Source organism: Botryllus schlosseri, unplaced genomic scaffold (assembly GCF_051294905.1).
Source record: "Botryllus schlosseri isolate E-star unplaced genomic scaffold, Bs_hap1 Bs17a, whole genome shotgun sequence".
In the NCBI taxonomy this organism is placed as follows: Eukaryota; Metazoa; Chordata; class Ascidiacea; order Stolidobranchia; family Styelidae; genus Botryllus; species Botryllus schlosseri.
In genome coordinates, this window is record NW_027648626.1 from 1,259,595 (window position 1) to 1,283,643 (window position 24,049).

The following is a 24,049-nucleotide window of genomic DNA, read 5'->3' on the forward strand; positions in this document are numbered from 1 at the left end:
GATCCATACATGTCAATCAGCTGTTACGTCACAACTGAAAATTCCTGACGTCATGGTAGCACTATAGTGCTATAATTCGAACTCACTATATACATGGGATTCGTCTTGTGCGCCACATTTTCTCTGTAAAAACTCGAAGTAATCATGCTGGCTGCCTTACTTGAGCATGAGAAATTTGAGTTACGAGAACGTAGGTTCGCCATGATGCTCCTTTGAAATGCGAGAACCCATGATCACATGCGTGGATGGAGCCAAACATGGTCACTACAGCGAGCTATATAAGCCTAGCCACTCTAAGCTGTTAACGAAAATTTTGAATCCTAAAAATATTATTGGTATTTTCTATTGCTGCTCATGCACGACTAGATTTTGAACATTTTTCTCCCCAATACCCACAACTTGCATTTTATTGTTTAAAAAAAAGGCGTGAAACGAGAGGTAAAGGCACAGACGGGCCAAGCCTCACCATTGATATGGCAATCAATCAATCAGTTTTAAAAATATTTTCATCATTTCAAAAGATCACAATACTGCGATACAATGAAAAGATAGGCAGGTGAGTAGTGTAGCTGGTATCGTTATACGCAGACCAATCACAGAAGGCCACGTCGCCTTAATTGCCACGCCTATATGACACCCATTGTCACGCCTACAGGATGCCCATTGCCAAGTCACCTGCCAGTGCCACATCGTGTGTATTTATGAGCAAATTTCATTGTTTTGTGAATTTCAATACCGGTTTTCCATGTATATTTAGCAATATGTATTGAATAACTTGAAATGTATCATCACTAATTAATTAATATAAAATGCGATTTTAAGCGCTGCGACTTGAAAATATTAATATAATAACTTACTTTTTTGGATATAAATAACATTCAGATTACACATAAATTTCGAAAACTATGATGTCAATAGAATACTATAGTTGTCAGATATTCACAGATAACACTCATCAACGTTGAACTAGGTGCGGGGTTCTATGATGATATATCAAAATTCTACACATCATCACTAATTAATTAATTCATATAAAATGCGATTTTGAGCGCAGACAGATCGCGGTTTCGATTGCCGAGGTCTCCGCATTTCATGACCTAATATGAACGCACACTACAATTGAATTCATTCCAATACCTGCAAATTTACTTTGCATGTCGAGTATAAGGATAATTTAATCAGCGCTAAACGCCAGCGGACTAGCCGTAGGCGCACAATTCTCGGCGTTACAATTAAACAAACTTTTCGCGGCAGGTACGCGATTCCTAACGGTTTCTACAGTTTCCACATTTCACGACTTATTTTCTTTGGACGCATACAAGCGATTCCCAAGGTCGAGGCTATGGAAACAAATCAAGCATGAGTACGTAAATCTTGAGCTTAGATCTCCGAGATTCTTGTATGCAACTAACATTATAGACAACCATTCGACAATATTCAACCAGCAATAATGTTTTCGATATAGTGCATCATGAACAGCGACACGCCGATCAATTCAAATTCAACAATGGGATCCCCCCGCACAATTATGAAGCCCGATTTGCGTTGAATATTAACGATACCAACAAATCGGAAGATCTCTTTTCCCCCTACATCTATGATAGAGGTACCATTCCATTGACCACGAATAACTTGAGATTCTGCGGGATCGAAATCGCAATCAAATAATATGAGAGTATCTTTTCCAGCTTTCAGAACTTGGACAATCGTGTCAGGACTATATCGCAACACCGCAGTATGTGTGCGTACAAAACGATACACAGTTATTTTTAGCGCCATCCGTACGACTTATGTTCAACTTGCAGTGCAACTGACGATTTAAAGACGGTAATATCTTTTTCGAGTGCGACAATGGCACTCGTAAAGGTTATACAAACATTACCTTAAACTACTATTTACTTCATTGCAGAATTGATCGAAGTTACGATTGCAGCTGAAAAGAGTAAAGAGGTGAAAGCTAGTGATGATGACCTAACAATTACTGCTTGGAGCTGTCTATCCTTATTAAGGTACTTGGTAAGAACGTGGTAAAGCCATTGAACAGCAATTTTACACTCGCGGTTTTATTGTTATATATTAAAATTATACGTACATTTCGCGCGATCAACTACGCATGATTTTATGTGAATTTCACCGATAGTGTCCGAGTTCTATGTGACATAAGTACAATTTCAGCATCGGTATTTGCAATAAAGCCTAAAAATTAGAGTTGCACCTTTTCGCGATTTATGCAGCTATTCGCGCAGATTTGCGTTAATGAAAAAAGTAAAAATTATGTACTCAAGTAGGTTGATAGGTTGATGTAGCAGAGTGCAAAACGGGTTAATATACCTGCTACCGATATTACCCCATTAACAAGTTATACAGGTGTAGCCAACACCGCAATCGCACGGATTTGGCTTTTATGATAAGTAAACATATGAAGTCAAGATTGACCCCGTACGCCTGCTAGATATTTACATCAGAAAACGAGGTTGTAGCTTGCGTTGCGTGTTTTGATTTCTAAGCAGGTCGGTATGGCAAAAATTGGTATTATGTATCTTGATGTATAGTTAGTTACATCCTGTGTGATCTTGGGTCTCATTATCCATGATATTGTCGCCAATTAAATTCGGCGAGTAACGTAGTGGCAGCCTACGCCCCACAGCTGTAACACCAATGGATCCGTCGGCGATTTGACATTTCTATTGCTATATGGCACATTAATCATTATATTCAAGTTGTCATTGATCTGTTCCAATAGTCGAAGGTAATAACGCTGATTTAATTTGACTTTGGTGATGACATGATTAATAGCCTAGTTATCAGGAGTATGGCTAAAACCCGGATTAGGCTGTACCGCTCCAATGCTATGATCTCAGGTCAATATTTGTCAAATTCTATAATATTAGACCTATAATTGTGGCTCGTCAACTGTCCGCTAGCTGCAAAATTATAACGCAACAGTTTTCGCGATATCGTGATGCATTTCTACTCTCGAATGGTGTTTGACAAACTATGCCAAGTAGGCTATCAACTTGTACTTGTATTCGTACTTTACCTTTACACGTCGTTTTTGTATAATGGATACTAATTTTATTAAAAATAAACAAAAAGCGCGAAAAATTACATTTTATCCCGGAACGTAGCAAGAAAAAGCGTATAAATTTTGTAAAGTAGATAGAAAACTACACTATTCCGATGCACTGAAGACTCTTACACTCTGGATTTTGTGCAGTATATACTAATTTTACATTGCGGAGTATTCCATAAACGTTAATCCAGTGATCCTTCTTCTATTTTCAATCACGATCCGCTTATTATTCTAGGCTTCGAAGCCCACACCCAGTACGTTTTATGAGGATTAATATTTTTAGATTAAATATAGCGTATCGAGACTTCGTGAAAGTTACTTGGAAATAGTTATTTCTACCCTAATTTAATAGATTTCTCAGATATCGTTACAATGGAACTGGGTTGAGCGAGCGGTAGAGGCGTTGGACTTAAGTTTCAATGAACAGGTGTTCACGTGGGTTCGAACCCCACACCCAGTACGTTTTACGGGGATTAACATTTTTTAGATTCAAATAAAGCGTATCGAGTACTTTTTCTCAACTGTAATAAAAACTTTTAGACTTCGGATTTTGTGTAGTAGGCTATATACTAATTTACAATACCGCATTTGTAATTCGTGCAAGTACAGGAATATCATAGTTCTTGTAACAAAGTTGTCTGCGCACAATATATGTTAATCATAAGTCCTACACATTCATGATTTCGTCCTAGTTTGAGTTTTAGAAAATATTATACCGACATCGCGGCATCTTTTAAAAACAAAACCATGATCAATGGTCGAGAGATCATTTTTGCTATTTTTCATTGACATAAGTCATTCTGGAACGCGAAAACGCATTGTACGATATAGATGAAAATTAAGCAAATCCTAGGATCCTCATTTTCAAAGTAGCTTAGATCTTGAAATAAGCTTTGACTCGCTATTCTCCTCAAACCATGGAATTATCACGAGTATCAGCACCTTCGATCACTGAAGAAAAGGATGAAATTATATCCGAAGCATATTCCTTGACCAGGAATTTTATCATGTACGAACTCGACGGCTCATGCGTTAAGGTAAATACGAAAGCAGAGAGAACCTTACGTCAAGTTGGGGATGAAATGTTCGAGCGATATCGAACAGTCCTAAACGCAGTCTCCAAACGTCTCCGCTGTAGTGATGTTGAAGTCAATAAAAAATATAAAGAATATTTACCCGATGAGCGAATGTTCCTGATGATAGCTGATGAAATTTTCAAAGATACCAAAGAAAATTGGGGGAGGATTGTCTCCCTATTTGTGCTCGGTAGCATTCTTGCTCGCAAGAACGAGGTTGAACATCACGGGGAGCATATAGAAGCTATCATACAGACCGTTGGGAATTACATTGCTAGCGAAAGACGAAAGTGGATAGTGCGAAATGGAGGATGGGTAGGTGATTTACATGCCTTGCTTAGGATTTACAAATTATCTTTAGCATGAGACATATAGTGTATCTGCTCTCCAGAGCCCATATCACCTCTCGATGATGAAATTCAGCTTTACCTTCTAATTCGGTTCCCAATTTATATTCTACGACACGATAACTTTCCTCCGTATGATCATTAAGGCTTCTATTTTTTATTGCAGGACGGCTTTGTAGAATTCTTTGATAATACCGCTTTCGACTACAATAAAGTTTGGAAGGGACTCGTGTTTGTCGGAATCGGACTGACATCTATTGCAATGGCATTATCAAGATAATGGATGTTCGCATGTTTTGTCTCATGTAATATTTTAAGAATAAAATCCTTCATCGTTTAATCGCATCCATTTTACTGTAGGATCTATACAGTTTCTTCTGAGAATACTCGAAGGATTGCCCCATATGGAAACCTTCTTTAAACTTTTAATTTTTCAAATTTCTACAGCTACGTAAGCAATTTGTTAGGGTTACCCAGAATACGTTGCAGGTCAAATTTGATTCGATTACGAGCATTATAGCGACAGAGATCTACGATAGTGTAAAATAACCTACATTACGACATCAAATTTCGTCTTCTCTCCAAATGGAAATATCAGGTTCTATAATATTGTCTATACCGAACAAATATAAATTTGCCTGTGCTGTTGCTTTGCAAGAATACTTCGCTCACATAGTAACCAATTTCTGGTGGATTCCGAATCGATATAGACAGAAATGCGGAAAGTTACATTGACATGTCTTAACTTCTGCTAATAAAGTTACATTGACATGTCTTAACTTCTGCTAATATGTAGGCCTACCTACCTATAATCTTATCAGGCCGTAGCGCTCACGCAAAGCATTATCAAGTAAAGGAGAAATCTCCTAATTCTCATCTAGATACATATTTATTCGGAAAATATCCCCTTACTGGGTGAGAACAGTTGTTTTCTCAAGGTCTTCATATCTTCCCCACTCAAGCGCGGTAAGACTAGTTTGACTTTGCGGCATTCAGGATTATATCTCACGAAGCTCTGAATGGAATTCACGTATTTCTCATCGATTCTCGTTCTATCGCTATCACTGAGGTCGATTGCCTTTAGCTGTTAATTGAATAATACGAGATTAATATCAATTTAAAAGTAAAGAAACGAACTACATCGCTACATCGGGATCTATGATTGAGCAGAAAGATCTTACCGTACCGCATCGTTTTCCCATCTCTTCGCTCAGATTCCTGATTTGCATGGAAAGCATCTTGCAATTAGACAGATTAAATTCTTCCACACGGGAATTGCACAGGACTTTAGTTACTGTTTTGTAGCAGGATGATATGCCAGGATTTCTACTTAAATCCAGCGAATGCAGCTAAAACATGGTGTGATGTTCAGATAGATTACGAGACTACAAACGGCTCGAAGGCTGTAATAGATTAGTCATAATATTATTTACCGACGGTTGAGCATTTTTTTTTCTTTTTGCGACTTCTACTCCTAATAGCAAAAACTTATTCAACACCGAAGAAGATAATGAAGCTCGTGATCAGAAACACTTTATTGATGATGAAAATTCTATCGATCAATGAAATGTCATGCTTGAATATGACTAAAACTCACATAAGCATTACACTGTGATTGAATATTTCAGTTAGAAAACAAAACAGATCTACTTCAAATGATCACCTCATAAATTCCGAGACCATTATTTAACGATATTAGTGAGTCTTCATCCAATTCGCAAGCTGAAAGTCGAACTGTTTTCGTGTAATGCTTTCTTACGAAGCATCCAATTTCTTTCAAGCCCGCCGGTTCCATATCGGTATTGTAACTCAGATCAAGGCTTTCAACCTATAAATCCACCAATTTATTTCAAAATGATCCACAAAACTATAGAAACGATTAAGTACCTCGATATCAGCAAAACTTTCAAAAGCGTGAATTTCTTCGGGTGTAAGGCCACACCCTTTCATGATCAGAGTAACCGCTTTGTCTTTACAAAGTAAGGCAGGCAGCGCGATCATACACTCTTCATCCAGCTGATTGTAACTAATGTCAAGATATTGGAGCTAAAAAATATCGGAAAATTTACGATCAGCAATGATCAGGCATAAAAAATTCAAACTTATAACAGCAAAAAAATGTTGTTTAGTCACTCACGTCATAATATAGGCTAAATGTGCTAAGATTAAACTAGAATTTCCCTCATCCATCTCTACACAGTCGCTCATACAGAATGTGATCATTAACAACTGTACCCAGCAATAATCGCGCAGACCTTAATGTTTTTGAGCTGCATAGCAATGAAATCTGTTGACTGCAAGCGCGAGTTCACAACTGACAAATATGCTAGATCGCTCGAAATAATAGTCCCGAGTTGCGTAAAGTTAATGTTCTCCCTGTAGCTGAGATCGAGGTTTTTCAATTTCACCTACGGAAATGAGGTATTAGGAAATATCACTTCGAGAGGCTCTATACTAGATTAGCGCCTAGCTTTTTCCATCACCAATACCTGATGGTGCTGGATAAGTTTACTCAAAATAATCAGAAAATCATCGGATCCACCACTTTCTTGCAGATTGAGCTCCGTCGAAGCACACTCCTTCATCAGCTCGCAGATTAATGGGATGAGTTTTTCAATGTCGTCGTGTGCTGTAACGCTGAGTTTTCTTATTTCGACCTGAACGAGTGCAAAACGTAACGCATAAAACGCTAAATGATCTATGAACAGCCTAACACTGATCAACTCTGACTATAGTCTATCTGGTAAGGCTATCGAGACTAATGCCTATACCACTAGCAAATGAGCATTGTTCGCTGCGATACCACCAATTTGCGCCTTAACACATTAGTAATACAGAACAATGCGATAACGATAAAACTGTATCTCAATATTTACGGATAACATATACTTAAATTGAACGTGAATTTATAATGATCAATGACTACGAGCGGAATGTGCGAAGGCGTTTACCCCATATTCAAATCCGCGAATTTTATCCAATAGAATCTGGACGAGGTTTTCATTGAGATGACATTGACGAAATTCTAACTCATACACGTGAGATTGGCGAATAAGAGAATTCGCGATATTATTGATGTCCAATTCAGTCATAGTTTGGTGATAGAGCCCATAAGGAATTTTCACTTCATCATGATCCGTAAGTACTAATTGATGGTACATCCTCTTTTCAGCTTGATGATGTAGATTATCATAAAATTATTTACTTTTATAACTCTATATTCTATGATGTAAAAGTAGCATCATAAACGCTCTCGGATGGTATTCAACGTCGAGCAATTCTTCTCGAATATAAGTACAAGTAGCGATTTCAAAGTGAGTAAGTAAATGTTTGTAGACTATCTCCACCTCTAGCGTTCAGAGACGATGAGTAGAGAAGTACTGAGTACTCAAGTAGGTTTTCCCTACATACAGAAAATACTCGAATGTTTGTGATATAGGATCGTTTCTACTTCAAGACTGTTTCAGTATTAAACAAAAAATAGACCCCTGAATACTAACTTTTTACTTATGCAATAGCGATTACAAAGTAAGTAACTAACTGAATGTGTTTGTAGACTATATCTCCACTTCTACCGTTCAGAGATGTTGAGCAGAGAAGTATATGTACTTCTTTAAAGTACTCAAGTAGGTTTTTGTCTACACGCACCAACTACTCAAGTGTTTATGGCGCAGGAATGATGCATTAAGTATAGCGCAAGCAGGCCAAATCTATACTTGAGTACTTCAAAATGTACAAGTACTTCGCTATGTACTCCCTCCACGTAAAAAGTGACTAGGTTTTAGACTACTTTATCGTTACTTGACAGTTTCAGTTTTAGATAAAATTTGGTAAGACTTTAAATTCCAAAGTAGTTTGAACTTACGTTTGTATCACCTTGGCGAGTAACATTATCAGACATTAAAATGATATTATCACCTAATACAGAAGTTAACACACGTCAATGTGCTTCGGAATTCACGAGAAATTGCTTACTAAGAGAAGTATATTCTTGTATAAACAATAGTGGAGAGAATCTTTAAAATGTAGTAAGCAGGCCGATGGGTATTCGTTGAGTTGTATAAGCATAAAAACATTCCCGCGCGCTCCTAAACCTAAACTTTTTCTAACCCTACCACCCAATACTAAGACGCGTCCAGATTCTATTGGATAAAATTCGCGGATTTGAATATGGGGTAAACGCCTTCGCACATTCCGCTCGTAGTCATTGATCATTATAAATTCACGTTCAATTTAAGTATATGTTATCCGTAAATATTGAGATACAGTTTTATCGTTATCGCATTGTTCTGTATTACTAATGTGTTAAGGCGCAAATTGGTGGTATCGCAGCGAACAATGCTCATTTGCTAGTGGTATAGGCATTAGTCTCGATAGCCTTACCAGATAGACTATAGTCAGAGTTGATCAGTGTTAGGCTGTTCATAGATCATTTAGCGTTTTATGCGTTACGTTTTGCACTCGTTCAGGTCGAAATAAGAAAACTCAGCGTTACAGCACACGACGACATTGAAAAACTCATCCCATTAATCTGCGAGCTGATGAAGGAGTGTGCTTCGACGGAGCTCAATCTGCAAGAAAGTGGTGGATCCGATGATTTTCTGATTATTTTGAGTAAACTTATCCAGCACCATCAGGTATTGGTGATGGAAAAAGCTAGGCGCTAATCTAGTATAGAGCCTCTCGAAGTGATATTTCCTAATACCTCATTTCCGTAGGTGAAATTGAAAAACCTCGATCTCAGCTACAGGGAGAACATTAACTTTACGCAACTCGGGACTATTATTTCGAGCGATCTAGCATATTTGTCAGTTGTGAACTCGCGCTTGCAGTCAACAGATTTCATTGCTATGCAGCTCAAAAACATTAAGGTCTGCGCGATTATTGCTGGGTACAGTTGTTAATGATCACATTCTGTATGAGCGACTGTGTAGAGATGGATGAGGGAAATTCTAGTTTAATCTTAGCACATTTAGCCTATATTATGACGTGAGTGACTAAACAACATTTTTTTGCTGTTATAAGTTTGAATTTTTTATGCCTGATCATTGCTGATCGTAAATTTTCCGATATTTTTTAGCTCCAATATCTTGACATTAGTTACAATCAGCTGGATGAAGAGTGTATGATCGCGCTGCCTGCCTTACTTTGTAAAGACAAAGCGGTTACTCTGATCATGAAAGGGTGTGGCCTTACACCCGAAGAAATTCACGCTTTTGAAAGTTTTGCTGATATCGAGGTACTTAATCGTTTCTATAGTTTTGTGGATCATTTTGAAATAAATTGGTGGATTTATAGGTTGAAAGCCTTGATCTGAGTTACAATACCGATATGGAACCGGCGGGCTTGAAAGAAATTGGATGCTTCGTAAGAAAGCATTACACGAAAACAGTTCGACTTTCAGCTTGCGAATTGGATGAAGACTCACTAATATCGTTAAATAATGGTCTCGGAATTTATGAGGTGATCATTTGAAGTAGATCTGTTTTGTTTTCTAACTGAAATATTCAATCACAGTGTAATGCTTATGTGAGTTTTAGTCATATTCAAGCATGACATTTCATTGATCGATAGAATTTTCATCATCAATAAAGTGTTTCTGATCACGAGCTTCATTATCTTCTTCGGTGTTGAATAAGTTTTTGCTATTAGGAGTAGAAGTCGCAAAAAGAAAAAAAAATGCTCAACCGTCGGTAAATAATATTATGACTAATCTATTACAGCCTTCGAGCCGTTTGTAGTCTCGTAATCTATCTGAACATCACACCATGTTTTAGCTGCATTCGCTGGATTTAAGTAGAAATCCTGGCATATCATCCTGCTACAAAACAGTAACTAAAGTCCTGTGCAATTCCCGTGTGGAAGAATTTAATCTGTCTAATTGCAAGATGCTTTCCATGCAAATCAGGAATCTGAGCGAAGAGATGGGAAAACGATGCGGTACGGTAAGATCTTTCTGCTCAATCATAGATCCCGATGTAGCGATGTAGTTCGTTTCTTTACTTTTAAATTGATATTAATCTCGTATTATTCAATTAACAGCTAAAGGCAATCGACCTCAGTGATAGCGATAGAACGAGAATCGATGAGAAATACGTGAATTCCATTCAGAGCTTCGTGAGATATAATCCTGAATGCCGCAAAGTCAAACTAGTCTTACCGCGCTTGAGTGGGGAAGATATGAAGACCTTGAGAAAACAACTGTTCTCACCCAGTAAGGGGATATTTTCCGAATAAATATGTATCTAGATGAGAATTAGGAGATTTCTCCTTTACTTGATAATGCTTTGCGTGAGCGCTACGGCCTGATAAGATTATAGGTAGGTAGGCCTACATATTAGCAGAAGTTAAGACATGTCAATGTAACTTTATTAGCAGAAGTTAAGACATGTCAATGTAACTTTCCGCATTTCTGTCTATATCGATTCGGAATCCACCAGAAATTGGTTACTATGTGAGCGAAGTATTCTTGCAAAGCAACAGCACAGGCAAATTTATATTTGTTCGGTATAGACAATATTATAGAACCTGATATTTCCATTTGGAGAGAAGACGAAATTTGATGTCGTAATGTAGGTTATTTTACACTATCGTAGATCTCTGTCGCTATAATGCTCGTAATCGAATCAAATTTGACCTGCAACGTATTCTGGGTAACCCTAACAAATTGCTTACGTAGCTGTAGAAATTTGAAAAATTAAAAGTTTAAAGAAGGTTTCCATATGGGGCAATCCTTCGAGTATTCTCAGAAGAAACTGTATAGATCCTACAGTAAAATGGATGCGATTAAACGATGAAGGATTTTATTCTTAAAATATTACATGAGACAAAACATGCGAACATCCATTATCTTGATAATGCCATTGCAATAGATGTCAGTCCGATTCCGACAAACACGAGTCCCTTCCAAACTTTATTGTAGTCGAAAGCGGTATTATCAAAGAATTCTACAAAGCCGTCCTGCAATAAAAATAGAAGCCTTAATGATCATACGGAGGAAAGTTATCGTGTCGTAGAATATAAATTGGGAACCGAATTAGAAGGTAAAGCTGAATTTCATCATCGAGAGGTGATATGGGCTCTGGAGAGCAGATACACTATATGTCTCATGCTAAAGATAATTTGTAAATCCTAAGCAAGGCATGTAAATCACCTACCCATCCTCCATTTCGCACTATCCACTTTCGTCTTTCGCTAGCAATGTAATTCCCAACGGTCTGTATGATAGCTTCTATATGCTCCCCGTGATGTTCAACCTCGTTCTTGCGAGCAAGAATGCTACCGAGCACAAATAGGGAGACAATCCTCCCCCAATTTTCTTTGGTATCTTTGAAAATTTCATCAGCTATCATCAGGAACATTCGCTCATCGGGTAAATATTCTTTATATTTTTTATTGACTTCAACATCACTACAGCGGAGACGTTTGGAGACTGCGTTTAGGACTGTTCGATATCGCTCGAACATTTCATCCCCAACTTGACGTAAGGTTCTCTCTGCTTTCGTATTTACCTTAACGCATGAGCCGTCGAGTTCGTACATGATAAAATTCCTGGTCAAGGAATATGCTTCGGATATAATTTCATCCTTTTCTTCAGTGATCGAAGGTGCTGATACTCGTGATAATTCCATGGTTTGAGGAGAATAGCGAGTCAAAGCTTATTTCAAGATCTAAGCTACTTTGAAAATGAGGATCCTAGGATTTGCTTAATTTTCATCTATATCGTACAATGCGTTTTCGCGTTCCAGAATGACTTATGTCAATGAAAAATAGCAAAAATGATCTCTCGACCATTGATCATGGTTTTGTTTTTAAAAGATGCCGCGATGTCGGTATAATATTTTCTAAAACTCAAACTAGGACGAAATCATGAATGTGTAGGACTTATGATTAACATATATTGTGCGCAGACAACTTTGTTACAAGAACTATGATATTCCTGTACTTGCACGAATTACAAATGCGGTATTGTAAATTAGTATATAGCCTACTACACAAAATCCGAAGTCTAAAAGTTTTTATTACAGTTGAGAAAAAGTACTCGATACGCTTTATTTGAATCTAAAAAATGTTAATCCCCGTAAAACGTACTGGGTGTGGGGTTCGAACCCACGTGAACACCTGTTCATTGAAACTTAAGTCCAACGCCTCTACCGCTCGCTCAACCCAGTTCCATTGTAACGATATCTGAGAAATCTATTAAATTAGGGTAGAAATAACTATTTCCAAGTAACTTTCACGAAGTCTCGATACGCTATATTTAATCTAAAAATATTAATCCTCATAAAACGTACTGGGTGTGGGCTTCGAAGCCTAGAATAATAAGCGGATCGTGATTGAAAATAGAAGAAGGATCACTGGATTAACGTTTATGGAATACTCCGCAATGTAAAATTAGTATATACTGCACAAAATCCAGAGTGTAAGAGTCTTCAGTGCATCGGAATAGTGTAGTTTTCTATCTACTTTACAAAATTTATACGCTTTTTCTTGCTACGTTCCGGGATAAAATGTAATTTTTCGCGCTTTTTGTTTATTTTTAATAAAATTAGTATCCATTATACAAAAACGACGTGTAAAGGTAAAGTACGAATACAAGTACAAGTTGATAGCCTACTTGGCATAGTTTGTCAAACACCATTCGAGAGTAGAAATGCATCACGATATCGCGAAAACTGTTGCGTTATAATTTTGCAGCTAGCGGACAGTTGACGAGCCACAATTATAGGTCTAATATTATAGAATTTGACAAATATTGACCTGAGATCATAGCATTGGAGCGGTACAGCCTAATCCGGGTTTTAGCCATACTCCTGATAACTAGGCTATTAATCATGTCATCACCAAAGTCAAATTAAATCAGCGTTATTACCTTCGACTATTGGAACAGATCAATGACAACTTGAATATAATGATTAATGTGCCATATAGCAATAGAAATGTCAAATCGCCGACGGATCCATTGGTGTTACAGCTGTGGGGCGTAGGCTGCCACTACGTTACTCGCCGAATTTAATTGGCGACAATATCATGGATAATGAGACCCAAGATCACACAGGATGTAACTAACTATACATCAAGATACATAATACCAATTTTTGCCATACCGACCTGCTTAGAAATCAAAACACGCAACGCAAGCTACAACCTCGTTTTCTGATGTAAATATCTAGCAGGCGTACGGGGTCAATCTTGACTTCATATGTTTACTTATCATAAAAGCCAAATCCGTGCGATTGCGGTGTTGGCTACACCTGTATAACTTGTTAATGGGGTAATATCGGTAGCAGGTATATTAACCCGTTTTGCACTCTGCTACATCAACCTATCAACCTACTTGAGTACATAATTTTTACTTTTTTCATTAACGCAAATCTGCGCGAATAGCTGCATAAATCGCGAAAAGGTGCAACTCTAATTTTTAGGCTTTATTGCAAATACCGATGCTGAAATTGTACTTATGTCACATAGAACTCGGACACTATCGGTGAAATTCACATAAAATCATGCGTAGTTGATCGCGCGAAATGTACGTATAATTTTAATATATAACAATAAAACCGCGAGTGTAAAATTGCTGTTCAATGGCTTTACCACGTTCTTACCAAGTACCTTAATAAGGATAGACAGCTCCAAGCAGTAATTGTTAGGTCATCATCACTAGCTTTCACCTCTTTACTCTTTTCAGCTGCAATCGTAACTTCGATCAATTCTGCAATGAAGTAAATAGTAGTTTAAGGTAATGTTTGTATGACCTTTACGAGTGCCATTGTCGCACTCGAAAAAGATATTACCGTCTTTAAATCGTCAGTTGCACTGCAAGTTGAACATAAGTCGTACGGATGGCGCTAAAAATAACTGTGTATCGTTTTGTACGCACACATACTGCGGTGTTGCGATATAGTCCTGACACGATTGTCCAAGTTCTGAAAGCTGGAAAAGATACTCTCATATTATTTGATTGCGATTTCGATCCCACAGAATCTCAAGTTATTCGTGGTCAATGGAATGGTACCTCTATCATAGATGTAGGGGGAAAAGAGATCTTCCGATTTGTTGGTATCGTTAATATTCAACGCAAATCGGGCTTCATAATTGTGCGGGGGGATCCCATTGTTGAATTTGAATTGATCGGCGTGTCGCTGTTCATGATGCACTATATCGAAAACATTATTGCTGGTTGAATATTGTCGAATGGTTGTCTATAATGTTAGTTGCATACAAGAATCTCGGAGATCTAAGCTCAAGATTTACGTACTCATGCTTGATTTGTTTCCATAGCCTCGACCTTGGGAATCGCTTGTATGCGTCCAAAGAAAATAAGTCGTGAAATGTGGAAACTGTAGAAACCGTTAGGAATCGCGTACCTGCCGCGAAAAGTTTGTTTAATTGTAACGCCGAGAATTGTGCGCCTACGGCTAGTCCGCTGGCGTTTAGCGCTGATTAAATTATCCTTATACTCGACATGCAAAGTAAATTTGCAGGTATTGGAATGAATTCAATTGTAGTGTGCGTTCATATTAGGTCATGAAATGCGGAGACCTCGGCAATCGAAACCGCGATCTGTCTGCGCTCAAAATCGCATTTTATATGAATTAATTAATTAGTGATGATGTGTAGAATTTTGATATATCATCATAGAACCCCGCACCTAGTTCAACGTTGATGAGTGTTATCTGTGAATATCTGACAACTATAGTATTCTATTGACATCATAGTTTTCGAAATTTATGTGTAATCTGAATGTTATTTATATCCAAAAAAGTAAGTTATTATATTAATATTTTCAAGTCGCAGCGCTTAAAATCGCATTTTATATTAATTAATTAGTGATGATACATTTCAAGTTATTCAATACATATTGCTAAATATACATGGAAAACCGGTATTGAAATTCACAAAACAATGAAATTTGCTCATAAATACACACGATGTGGCACTGGCAGGTGACTTGGCAATGGGCATCCTGTAGGCGTGACAATGGGTGTCATATAGGCGTGGCAATTAAGGCGACGTGGCCTTCTGTGATTGGTCTGCGTATAACGATACCAGCTACACTACTCAGGTGTCGAAACAACATGGAGTAGCCTTCAAGATCAGACACCCACCTTTACCTGGGCGAAGTAAAGAAGAGGCATGCACACTGAATGAAAAGTAATGCGGACAAAATGAGTGACAAAGCGACAAGCGACAAAGCGACAAAGCGACAAAATGAGATGGCATGTGGCGAAGGGCGAGGTCAATGTTAGGTCGTGGTCCGGTAATCCTGAGGCTGGCTAGTATATTCATTTAGTTTAGAAGAAATTGCTTGTATTGCGACTTGAATGCGGACATGCTCGGCGACTGTATGATAGCCGGCGGGATGCTGTTCCAAAATTGAGGTCCGGAACAGACTTGTAAAACTAGAAAATTTTCAGCTTTTCTGAATTAGATTAGAATTAGAATTAGAGCTCCCCAGCCTTTTCCAAATTAGATTAGAATTAGAATCGGAGCTACAGTTTTTTTTTTCAAATTAGATTAGAATTAGAATTACTGAATTCGCAAAAACTTGAAAATTGAGTGAAATTATGAATGTGAAATGATTACAGCAAAAATCGGTTCATATCAAATCAAAGTTAACGTCTGTACATCAAGCTTGGCTCGTTTTTTACTATACCAGGGGTCACCGCAATCGCGGCCGGCGATCTAATTTGAGATTTTGGAAATACGCAAGAAATATAGCATTTTGGGATGCTAAAATTGATTTCAGTTTCAAATTATTATTGTTGTTTCAAAACAAGCTATTCGCCTGAGACCAACAACGCTATTCCAACGCTATTCCACTAGCTGAAACGGCTTCGGCGATGGCAACAGCATTGCATCGATGGAGAGTCAGCTGCTGATATCAATAAGCATATTGCCTTGACGTGTAGCCTAATGGCCCAAACACTGCCAAAAAAAGCTTAGAAAACGGCATAGGACGTCTCCACAAGATTAATCTTTAGGATAAGATAGTTTTTCAGCTAGTAACATGTCTAGCTAGCCTAAGGGTGGCCATACGTCAGGAATTTCACGGACATGTCCGGCATTTCACTGTTCAAACTAGCGTCCGGGAGGAATTTATAAAATATGCCAAATGTCCGGAATTTTGAAGACTTGACGTAGGCTAATAATTGTTTTCGTAAATCACTATCAAAAGAATATTTTTGGGAATATTTATGCTGATGCATGGTATTTTTATTCGCGTACAATTCTCTACTATTGAATAGCATATTCATATTAAAATGAACCCGGATATTTTCGGCTGACACTCGTCAGGGGTAATCGTCTCTACTAGTTGCTGACGATTACCCCTGACGAGTGTCAGCCGAAAATATTCGGGTTCATTTCAATATGAATATACTATTCAATTGTATATTGAAGTTCTGTACTTCCAAGAAGCGATTATCAATAGTGAAAGCTACACATGTGATGCCATCCCTGGACTCGTGCGGCGCTGTCAAGATAGTAGCATAACAAGTCGCAACGCAGTATAGATGACATTACTGATAAGGTAATCAACAACTGCACAGGACTAGGGCAGAGATCTCAAACACGCGGCACGCGGGGCGTATGCGGCCTGCGAAATCGTTTTGTGCGACTCGCCCTGTCATTTTGGATTTTGAAGTATTCAACAATATTCAACTGCCACATCTATTTTTTTAGATTTGAGAACTTGAAATTCGCTTTAAAACTACTCTTCAAATTTCACTACCACATCACTTTCACAAGTTAACATGTGGGGGGGGGGGGAGATCAGCTATTACGTCACATTACCTGTTTATGATGGTAAAACATGATCCGTTGATAATTCGTGACTGCAAATTGTGATTTGGACTTGGCCGCGCGACCTTTTGTAGAATTACCCGAACTCGGACTGAAAAGGTGATAAAATAAAAATGACTCGAGTTACTTGTCACTCAGAACCAGGGCTGTGGAGTCGGTAAATTTTACCCCCGACTCCGGCTCCGACTCCGACTCCACACGTTTTCAATTTATCGACTCCGACTCCGACTCCTGAGTCTTTAAACGTACCGACTCCGACTCCGACTCCGACTCCTGGGTCTTTAAACGTACCGACTGCGACTCCCGACTCCGACTCCGACTCCAGCATTATTACCAATTCACCTCGAAAATTATATGCCACATTGTCGGTTGAATGACTATCATACAACCATTAAACATATGCAAACATATGATTAACTGTGGCATGCTAAATTGTTTCATTGTGGCACAGCTCGAATTATCCATTATGCAATTAACATGAAATAAAGATTTGCTAAATATCCTTCCTTATTCAAGTTTTTATAACATGGACTCTCTAATATCCTGAAATGTATGAATCATTCAAATATATGGAAGATATCCAATCCTGTATAATAAAAATGTAGATAAAACATCCAAGTGTAGCTCTTGTGTATGACTCAGCAACTAATAAAGAAATCGAACTTACTAATTTTGTCATTACACACTATCCTGATTACAAGCACAAACACTCTTACTACTAGTAATATACATTGGTCATAAATGGAATTTTTAATTTTGTCAATTGGGAAGCATCGTTTGGTCATATTTACATCATTTTTACAATTTTACAAAACCAGCCAATGCATTTTCTCTGTCAGAGTATCATGGTATAATTACAAATTGCATCAATTTTGACTGCATCGCGAAAACGCATCTTGCGATTTCCTTCCCCTCTGCAACTGAGTAGTCATTTTCGGCGAAAGGGACACCTGAGATTTACGAACCATTGCGCGGGCAACGGGAATGTTGATAACCCTTTTTTAGTCGTCGATAGGAGCTAACCGAATTATGAAACAAGACTTATATTGATAACATTATGTCATGCAACTGTGCAGTGCGCAATCAGGCCCTGATCGCGCCACGCGCGATTTCTTTTTACAAGATAACGACTGAATTAGGGTATAGCTATATCAATAAATAAGTCGCTAACATACATTGGGGGTCGCATCTGTATACCACTGGGCTCATTTGGCAAGGACAGGATTATTCGACGTTTAGACATAGCAAAATCGACGGTATCATTGAACACACCCCAATAATTTTGTGCAAATGTTTTGTCGACGATCTCGCTGCGAGTGCACAAACGAAGCCGTATCTCCTAATCGCGAATATAGTTAGACTCAATTCTGTGAAGAATATGTATTTATAATTTTCAAAAGGGGGCTCAAATACTGAATGCAAGAAGTCTAGTGACAATGAATCATGCGAAGTACCGAGAAAATTTCAAGTCAAATAAATCTGCTATGAAATATTCTACTTCATGGTCATATACGAAGATCTGGGATAAATGTGGCTGACCCCTGGATACGTCAATGCCTCAGAACTGTTGTTTTAGTCATCGTCAAATTTCGCGGTCATGCTAACCAAATTTTGGTTGGCCTTGCAATTGTACCTGATGTCATAAATAATTTCGAGAATTACCTCGCAGGCCACACCTAACCTTCTCGTGTGCCAAATTTGGCCTGCGTGCCACGGGCTGGCCGCACCTGATCTGTATGGTTAATATTAACAGTGATTGGTGGTACATAAAAATTATATTGAAAAGTCTTTGAAAGCAAATGTTTTCATGATAGAGAAGTTGGAGTCGGAGTCGGAGTCGAAGTCAAAGTCATTCTCACAAACTCCGACTCCGACTCCAGTCAGTATTTTCCCACCGACTCCGACTCCGACTCCGACTCCAGCTATTATAGTTTTCACGACTCCGACTCCGACTCCGACTCCATCAAGTGAAAATCCCCACGACTCCGACTCCGACTCCACCGACTCCGACTCCACAGCCCTGCTCAGAACGCCGTGATTCAGTACAACCACGGACTATTATCAGACTGTTATGGAGAATAATATATCAAAAGTTGGTAGCTTGCCTTGCGTAGCGTTTGTTTGTTTTGGGGTAGGCTGTTTGTAGGTGTTTGTCGACTGCTATGGTCATTTACACCAGGCCGATAGTCTTGATATTTTCCGTAACTGCCGAATTATAGCACGGCCCACCTCTATAGGCTTTATGTAAGAGACCGCTGACGCGGATGAGATGGCGTAGAGCAGTGGTTCCCAACCTTTTTCAACCCATCGCCCCCTTTTCAAGGCCAACACCGATCATCGCCCCCCAAATTTTGTGTACCGAAAATTGGGCATACAAACTGTAATCACCGGCGGGTTGACTCAAAAAAAAAGGTCAAATTTTCGGCTCGATGTCTAATTTGACACACTTTTGTAACTAAATTTCCGTGGGTTGACTAAAAAAAAGGTCAGCCGTTTTGACGCGTCATCGCCCCCCTATCGCCCCCATTCGCTATTTTCGCCCCCTGTCGCCCCATTTGTCCATTTTCGCCCCCTTCGTCATTTTCGCTCCCTAGACCGCCAAATCGCCCCCGTGGGGGCGATATCGCCCACGTTGGGAACCACTGGCGTAGAGTATTTAGCTATTTAAGCAGGTCGGAATGACAATGGCAACCATTGACATTCTGTTGCCCTCTTGATCAGGCGTTATATTGGGTCTGATTATCCATTTTATAATCGCCGATTAAAGGTGGCGAGTGAGGCAGTGGTGCGCTCCACCGCTGTAACAATAATAGATTTCTCGGCTATTGGACAGTTTTAATACTATGGCACATTAATCATTATATTCAAGTTTTTGTTGATCAGTTCCTACATTCGAAGGTAAATTCAACTTCTATGCATGCACGACATTATACATGCACGATGCATTTGTACCATGGTGTCTACAACTAATTATTTGGACAAACTATGCCAAGTGCAACAAAAATTTCATTCAGATATTTAAAAATGTTTTTTTTTCGTGCCTGGACTGAACTCACAATAGTAAATCACATTTTCACGATGCTTCTGGAATGCCAGTCTGCAAGCCTATACTGGGCCTATAAGGCCTACATGGGAAATACATTGAATACCCCTGTTATTGCTGCCGCGGCCCGCGGAGCCATTGAAAACCAGGATATTGGTCCGCTAGCATATTTGAGTTTGACCAGGACCAGGGCAAAATCAAGAAGCTGGGTGATTCGATTATGAATGTTATGATATTTCCAGGGCTTTGGAGCCGGAGCCGGAGCCCGGAGCCGGAGCCCCGGAGCCAGGCATTTTCACCGGAGCTGGAGCCGGAGCCGGAGCTCTACATAAAATTCTACTGGAGCCCGTTATTTGAGGAGTAGCTCCGGCTCCGACGCATTTCATTAGATGCTATTGTATATTGAACAACCACATCTGCTGATTTATCATAATTGAACAGCAGGCCTTAATATTAATGCTGTGCGCAGCAATGGCATAGAGTTAAGTGCGTTCTAGTGCAACTATGATGTTATCGACAAGTGACAAGTATTCATTATGACGTCACAAGGCGGCAAGGCGGCACCTATGTCTTCGCTGCTACATCGGATGTTACTGACGGCTGACAGACTCTTAGATTACTATGGATAACTAACCTATGGGTAGATTGGTAATCTGTATACACCAGGAAGGGGCAACCTTCTGGTTTATAAGGGACACATGAAATTGACGATCGAGCGCGCGGTCCACTAGCCGCGCCATGCGGGTAAAATTTACAAAGTTTATAAATAAACCAGGTCAATAATATTATTACTTGAGTATATTGCGGGTCTACTGTATAGTATACCGCCTGCTAGGCTCAGTTTGCAAGGACACGACTATTCGGCGTCTGGCCACATCTATATCGAAGGTCTCCGATAATATCCGATAATCATTTTTTGCCTACATTTCAACGTCGACGATCTTTATGCGAGCGCAAACGCGAAAAGACTTTCTCCCGTAATTGCGAATACAGTTAGACTCAATCGGGTAAATTAGGGGGTAGGCAGCAAGAAATCGTGTGACAATTAAACACGCGAAGCGCGAAGAAAAATTTCACTACTATTTTAGTTAATTGTAATGTATGACGATTTACTGAAAATTTGACTGGACCCTGGACCTGCCAATGCGTCGGAACTGATATTTTAGTCATCAACATCCCAAATGTCGCAGCCAGAGTTGTAATTTATGGTTGGCATTGCAATTTTTGCTTGGCATTGCAATTTCAAAATCTGAGCAATTCGTTTTCGATAATAATAGGAAGGAAATTACATTGCGGGCCACGCAAAACCCTCTCGGGCGGGCCACATTTTGACCGCTGGTTGGCCACCCCTGATATAGACAGCCCCATTCGATAATTTCAGAGCCGGAGCCGGAGCTGGAGCCGGAGCAGTGGTAATAATGCCGCTCCGGAGCCGGAGCTAATGTATGATAGAAGAAAGCTCCGGAGCCGGAGCCGGAGCAGTTTAAATTTCCGGCTGCTCCAAGCCAACCTGATTAATATTTCCATGTATTCTTTGCGAAAACTTATATTTTCGCACCGTATGCCACACTCGGCAAATAAATATCGCACTGTAGGCCTACTTTTCCCCCAAACCCTATCGTACGATACCTTTCCCATTTTTTGGTTCCAAACAGACGACCACGATATAATCCTGGCGCCCGACTAGAACCTGGACTTCAGGAGTATATAGTTATGGTAGGCTATACCACAAAACCAAAATTTTTGCGTAACACATCCATCTCATAACGCCAAGAAGACTCGCATAACATGAAATTATCTACAATACAAATTTTATGTTTAGTAACTGGCAGAATGGCAAAAGTAATGAAATAAAAATTTCGAGATTGTGGCATTTCTATCCTGCAGATTTCGAAACGAACATTGCAATAAGACACGAAGAACCAAGTCCAGTTGGAAAGTAAAGAAACTACTTATCGATGCTGGGTGCTTGGGAGATCTATGCTTAGGGTTCACAGTGAGGGTTAGTTTGTGAACGCGAACCTCTAAATTTCTGAGGTTCACACACAGAACGCGAACGTGAACCTCACGTTCACACCATCTTATTTTGGAATCGAGAAAGGAGGACACTTTTTCAAAATTTTCAAACTTGCGAAACGGGAGAAAAATCTTGAAAAATGGTAAATTTTTCCCTCTTCGTGGTCAAAAAGAGATCAACGTTCCGGCTCAGCTCCCGAACTAGCCGCCGAAGCGTTACTTCAGTGCTGATCTACTGTTTCTCAGTCGTATTTGCCCAACATTTCTCAAAAAAAGAGGACAAAATCTACAAAAGAAGGAGAGAGAGAGAGAGATGATATTCTTTGTCGCCTGCATCATCGAGATGCTTTGACGACGGATATGCGATACTGCCGTGAGGCAGTGCTGGGATGACTCGAGTCATGACTTGACTCGAGTCACCTTTTTCGTATGACTTGACTTGACTCGAGTCACTTTGCTAAAATGACTTGACTTGACTCGGCGTATCAGAAATGCGGATTGACTCGTGACTCGGAGTAAAAAGTTTCAAATTGTATCGACTCACTGAATGGTAAGGAAAATGTATATGCAATCAGAATGCTGGCAATGCCAACGGAGAATTTGACGACGTGTATGGTTTTGATAAGGCTTATTTTTAACCTAAAAATGAACGATTTCGACTTAAAAATCAATATTTTGACATTTTTTACCGATTTAAAAAAAATAATGTATACAAATGAGGTGTTTTCCCACATAACGTTAGAATTGTCCTCATTTCCGGTTGGAACTGTCTTTCCTTACGAAGTAGTATGGCCTGAAAAAAACTTTTTTGCATCGATAACTGAAAATTTTTCTAACTTTATTTTAAGAAAATCTGGCCCTATGACGAATTGCAGAAGTTATACCACGGATTATGGTAGAGATGATTAAAATGTTTAGTAGCACAACACTTCTTGATATAAGAACCTTGCAATGTCCACACAGTGTAACTTCAGTTGGGATATTGCGGTACGTTGAGCACCATGTTGACCCATTTGTTTCATTTGAATGTTTACGATTCACAATAAGCAGACCATGGGCCGTCTAAAACTGCAGGGCTATAAAGTAGGCTACAAGCATTGAATTGTCAAATGACAAGTTCACAGACACTGCAAAATATACAAAATGAACGAAACGCAGGTTGCAAAAAAGTTATTACTTTGTAAACAATTTAGACAATTTTTGGCCTAACGCTACAATTTTGACATAATTTTGACTTCTCCAAGTTTAAATATTTTGAAAAAGTGTCCCCCTTTCCCGATTCCAGAATATTGTAATCCTAAACTCAAGTCTATTCAAGAAATTGCTCGAGGCAAGTTGATTCAACACACCGATTTATTCGAGTAGAGTTATTGTAGGCTTAGTTTTGCCGAAAAAAAAACTTAAGTGGAAGTAGTTTAAGGCCTGGTAGATGCTTTTGAGAAATCCCGGGATTTCGATGAAGTTGAGCCCGGGATCGCAACCAGAATATACCTTAAAATCCCGGGATTTCAATACTAGTATTGACTGACCCCCTTCTATTTTTTGCAGACCGACAAGTTCTGTGCAATGTTCCAAGGCGAGTAAGATTGTGGTGGCTCAATTTACGAAGAAGTCGCAAAATTCAAACCCCGGACCCCTTCCCTTGGTCACAGGCTGTCACGACGACGGAATCAGACGACGACAAAAACTT

At 39.1% G+C, this 24,049-nt stretch overlaps 5 protein-coding genes across 6 annotated transcripts in view; 3 read left to right on the forward strand and 2 right to left on the reverse strand.

Annotated features, from left to right (window-relative positions):
• Positions 1-24,049, forward strand: part of LOC145459639 (uncharacterized) — a 97,279-nt gene that overhangs the window by 8,297 nt on the left and 64,933 nt on the right. The gene's annotated exons all lie outside the window — the stretch shown is intronic.
• Positions 3,967-4,836, forward strand: LOC145459682 (induced myeloid leukemia cell differentiation protein Mcl-1-like). The gene is made up of 2 exons (XM_080338243.1): positions 3,967-4,464; positions 4,663-4,836. The coding sequence occupies exons 1-2, from the start codon at positions 3,991-3,993 to the stop codon at positions 4,774-4,776; spliced, it is 588 nt and encodes a 195-aa protein (XP_080194369.1). The 5' UTR covers positions 3,967-3,990; the 3' UTR covers positions 4,777-4,836.
• LOC145459681 (uncharacterized) lies at positions 5,147-8,612 on the reverse strand. Its single transcript, XM_080338242.1, has 4 exons — positions 6,384-8,612; positions 6,160-6,324; positions 5,678-5,845; positions 5,147-5,580 (listed from the first exon to the last, which is right to left on the reverse strand). The coding sequence occupies exons 1-4, from the start codon at positions 6,495-6,497 to the stop codon at positions 5,386-5,388; spliced, it is 642 nt and encodes a 213-aa protein (XP_080194368.1). The 5' UTR covers positions 6,498-8,612; the 3' UTR covers positions 5,147-5,385.
• LOC145459688 (uncharacterized) lies at positions 8,870-10,972 on the forward strand. The gene is made up of 4 exons (XM_080338247.1): positions 8,870-9,735; positions 9,795-9,959; positions 10,274-10,441; positions 10,539-10,972. Exons 1-4 carry the CDS (start codon positions 9,622-9,624, stop codon positions 10,731-10,733), a joined length of 642 nt encoding a protein of 213 aa, XP_080194373.1. The 5' UTR covers positions 8,870-9,621; the 3' UTR covers positions 10,734-10,972.
• On the reverse strand, positions 11,283-12,151 carry LOC145459689 (induced myeloid leukemia cell differentiation protein Mcl-1-like). The gene is made up of 2 exons (XM_080338249.1): positions 11,654-12,151; positions 11,283-11,456 (listed from the first exon to the last, which is right to left on the reverse strand). The coding sequence occupies exons 1-2, from the start codon at positions 12,125-12,127 to the stop codon at positions 11,343-11,345; spliced, it is 588 nt and encodes a 195-aa protein (XP_080194375.1). The 5' UTR covers positions 12,128-12,151; the 3' UTR covers positions 11,283-11,342.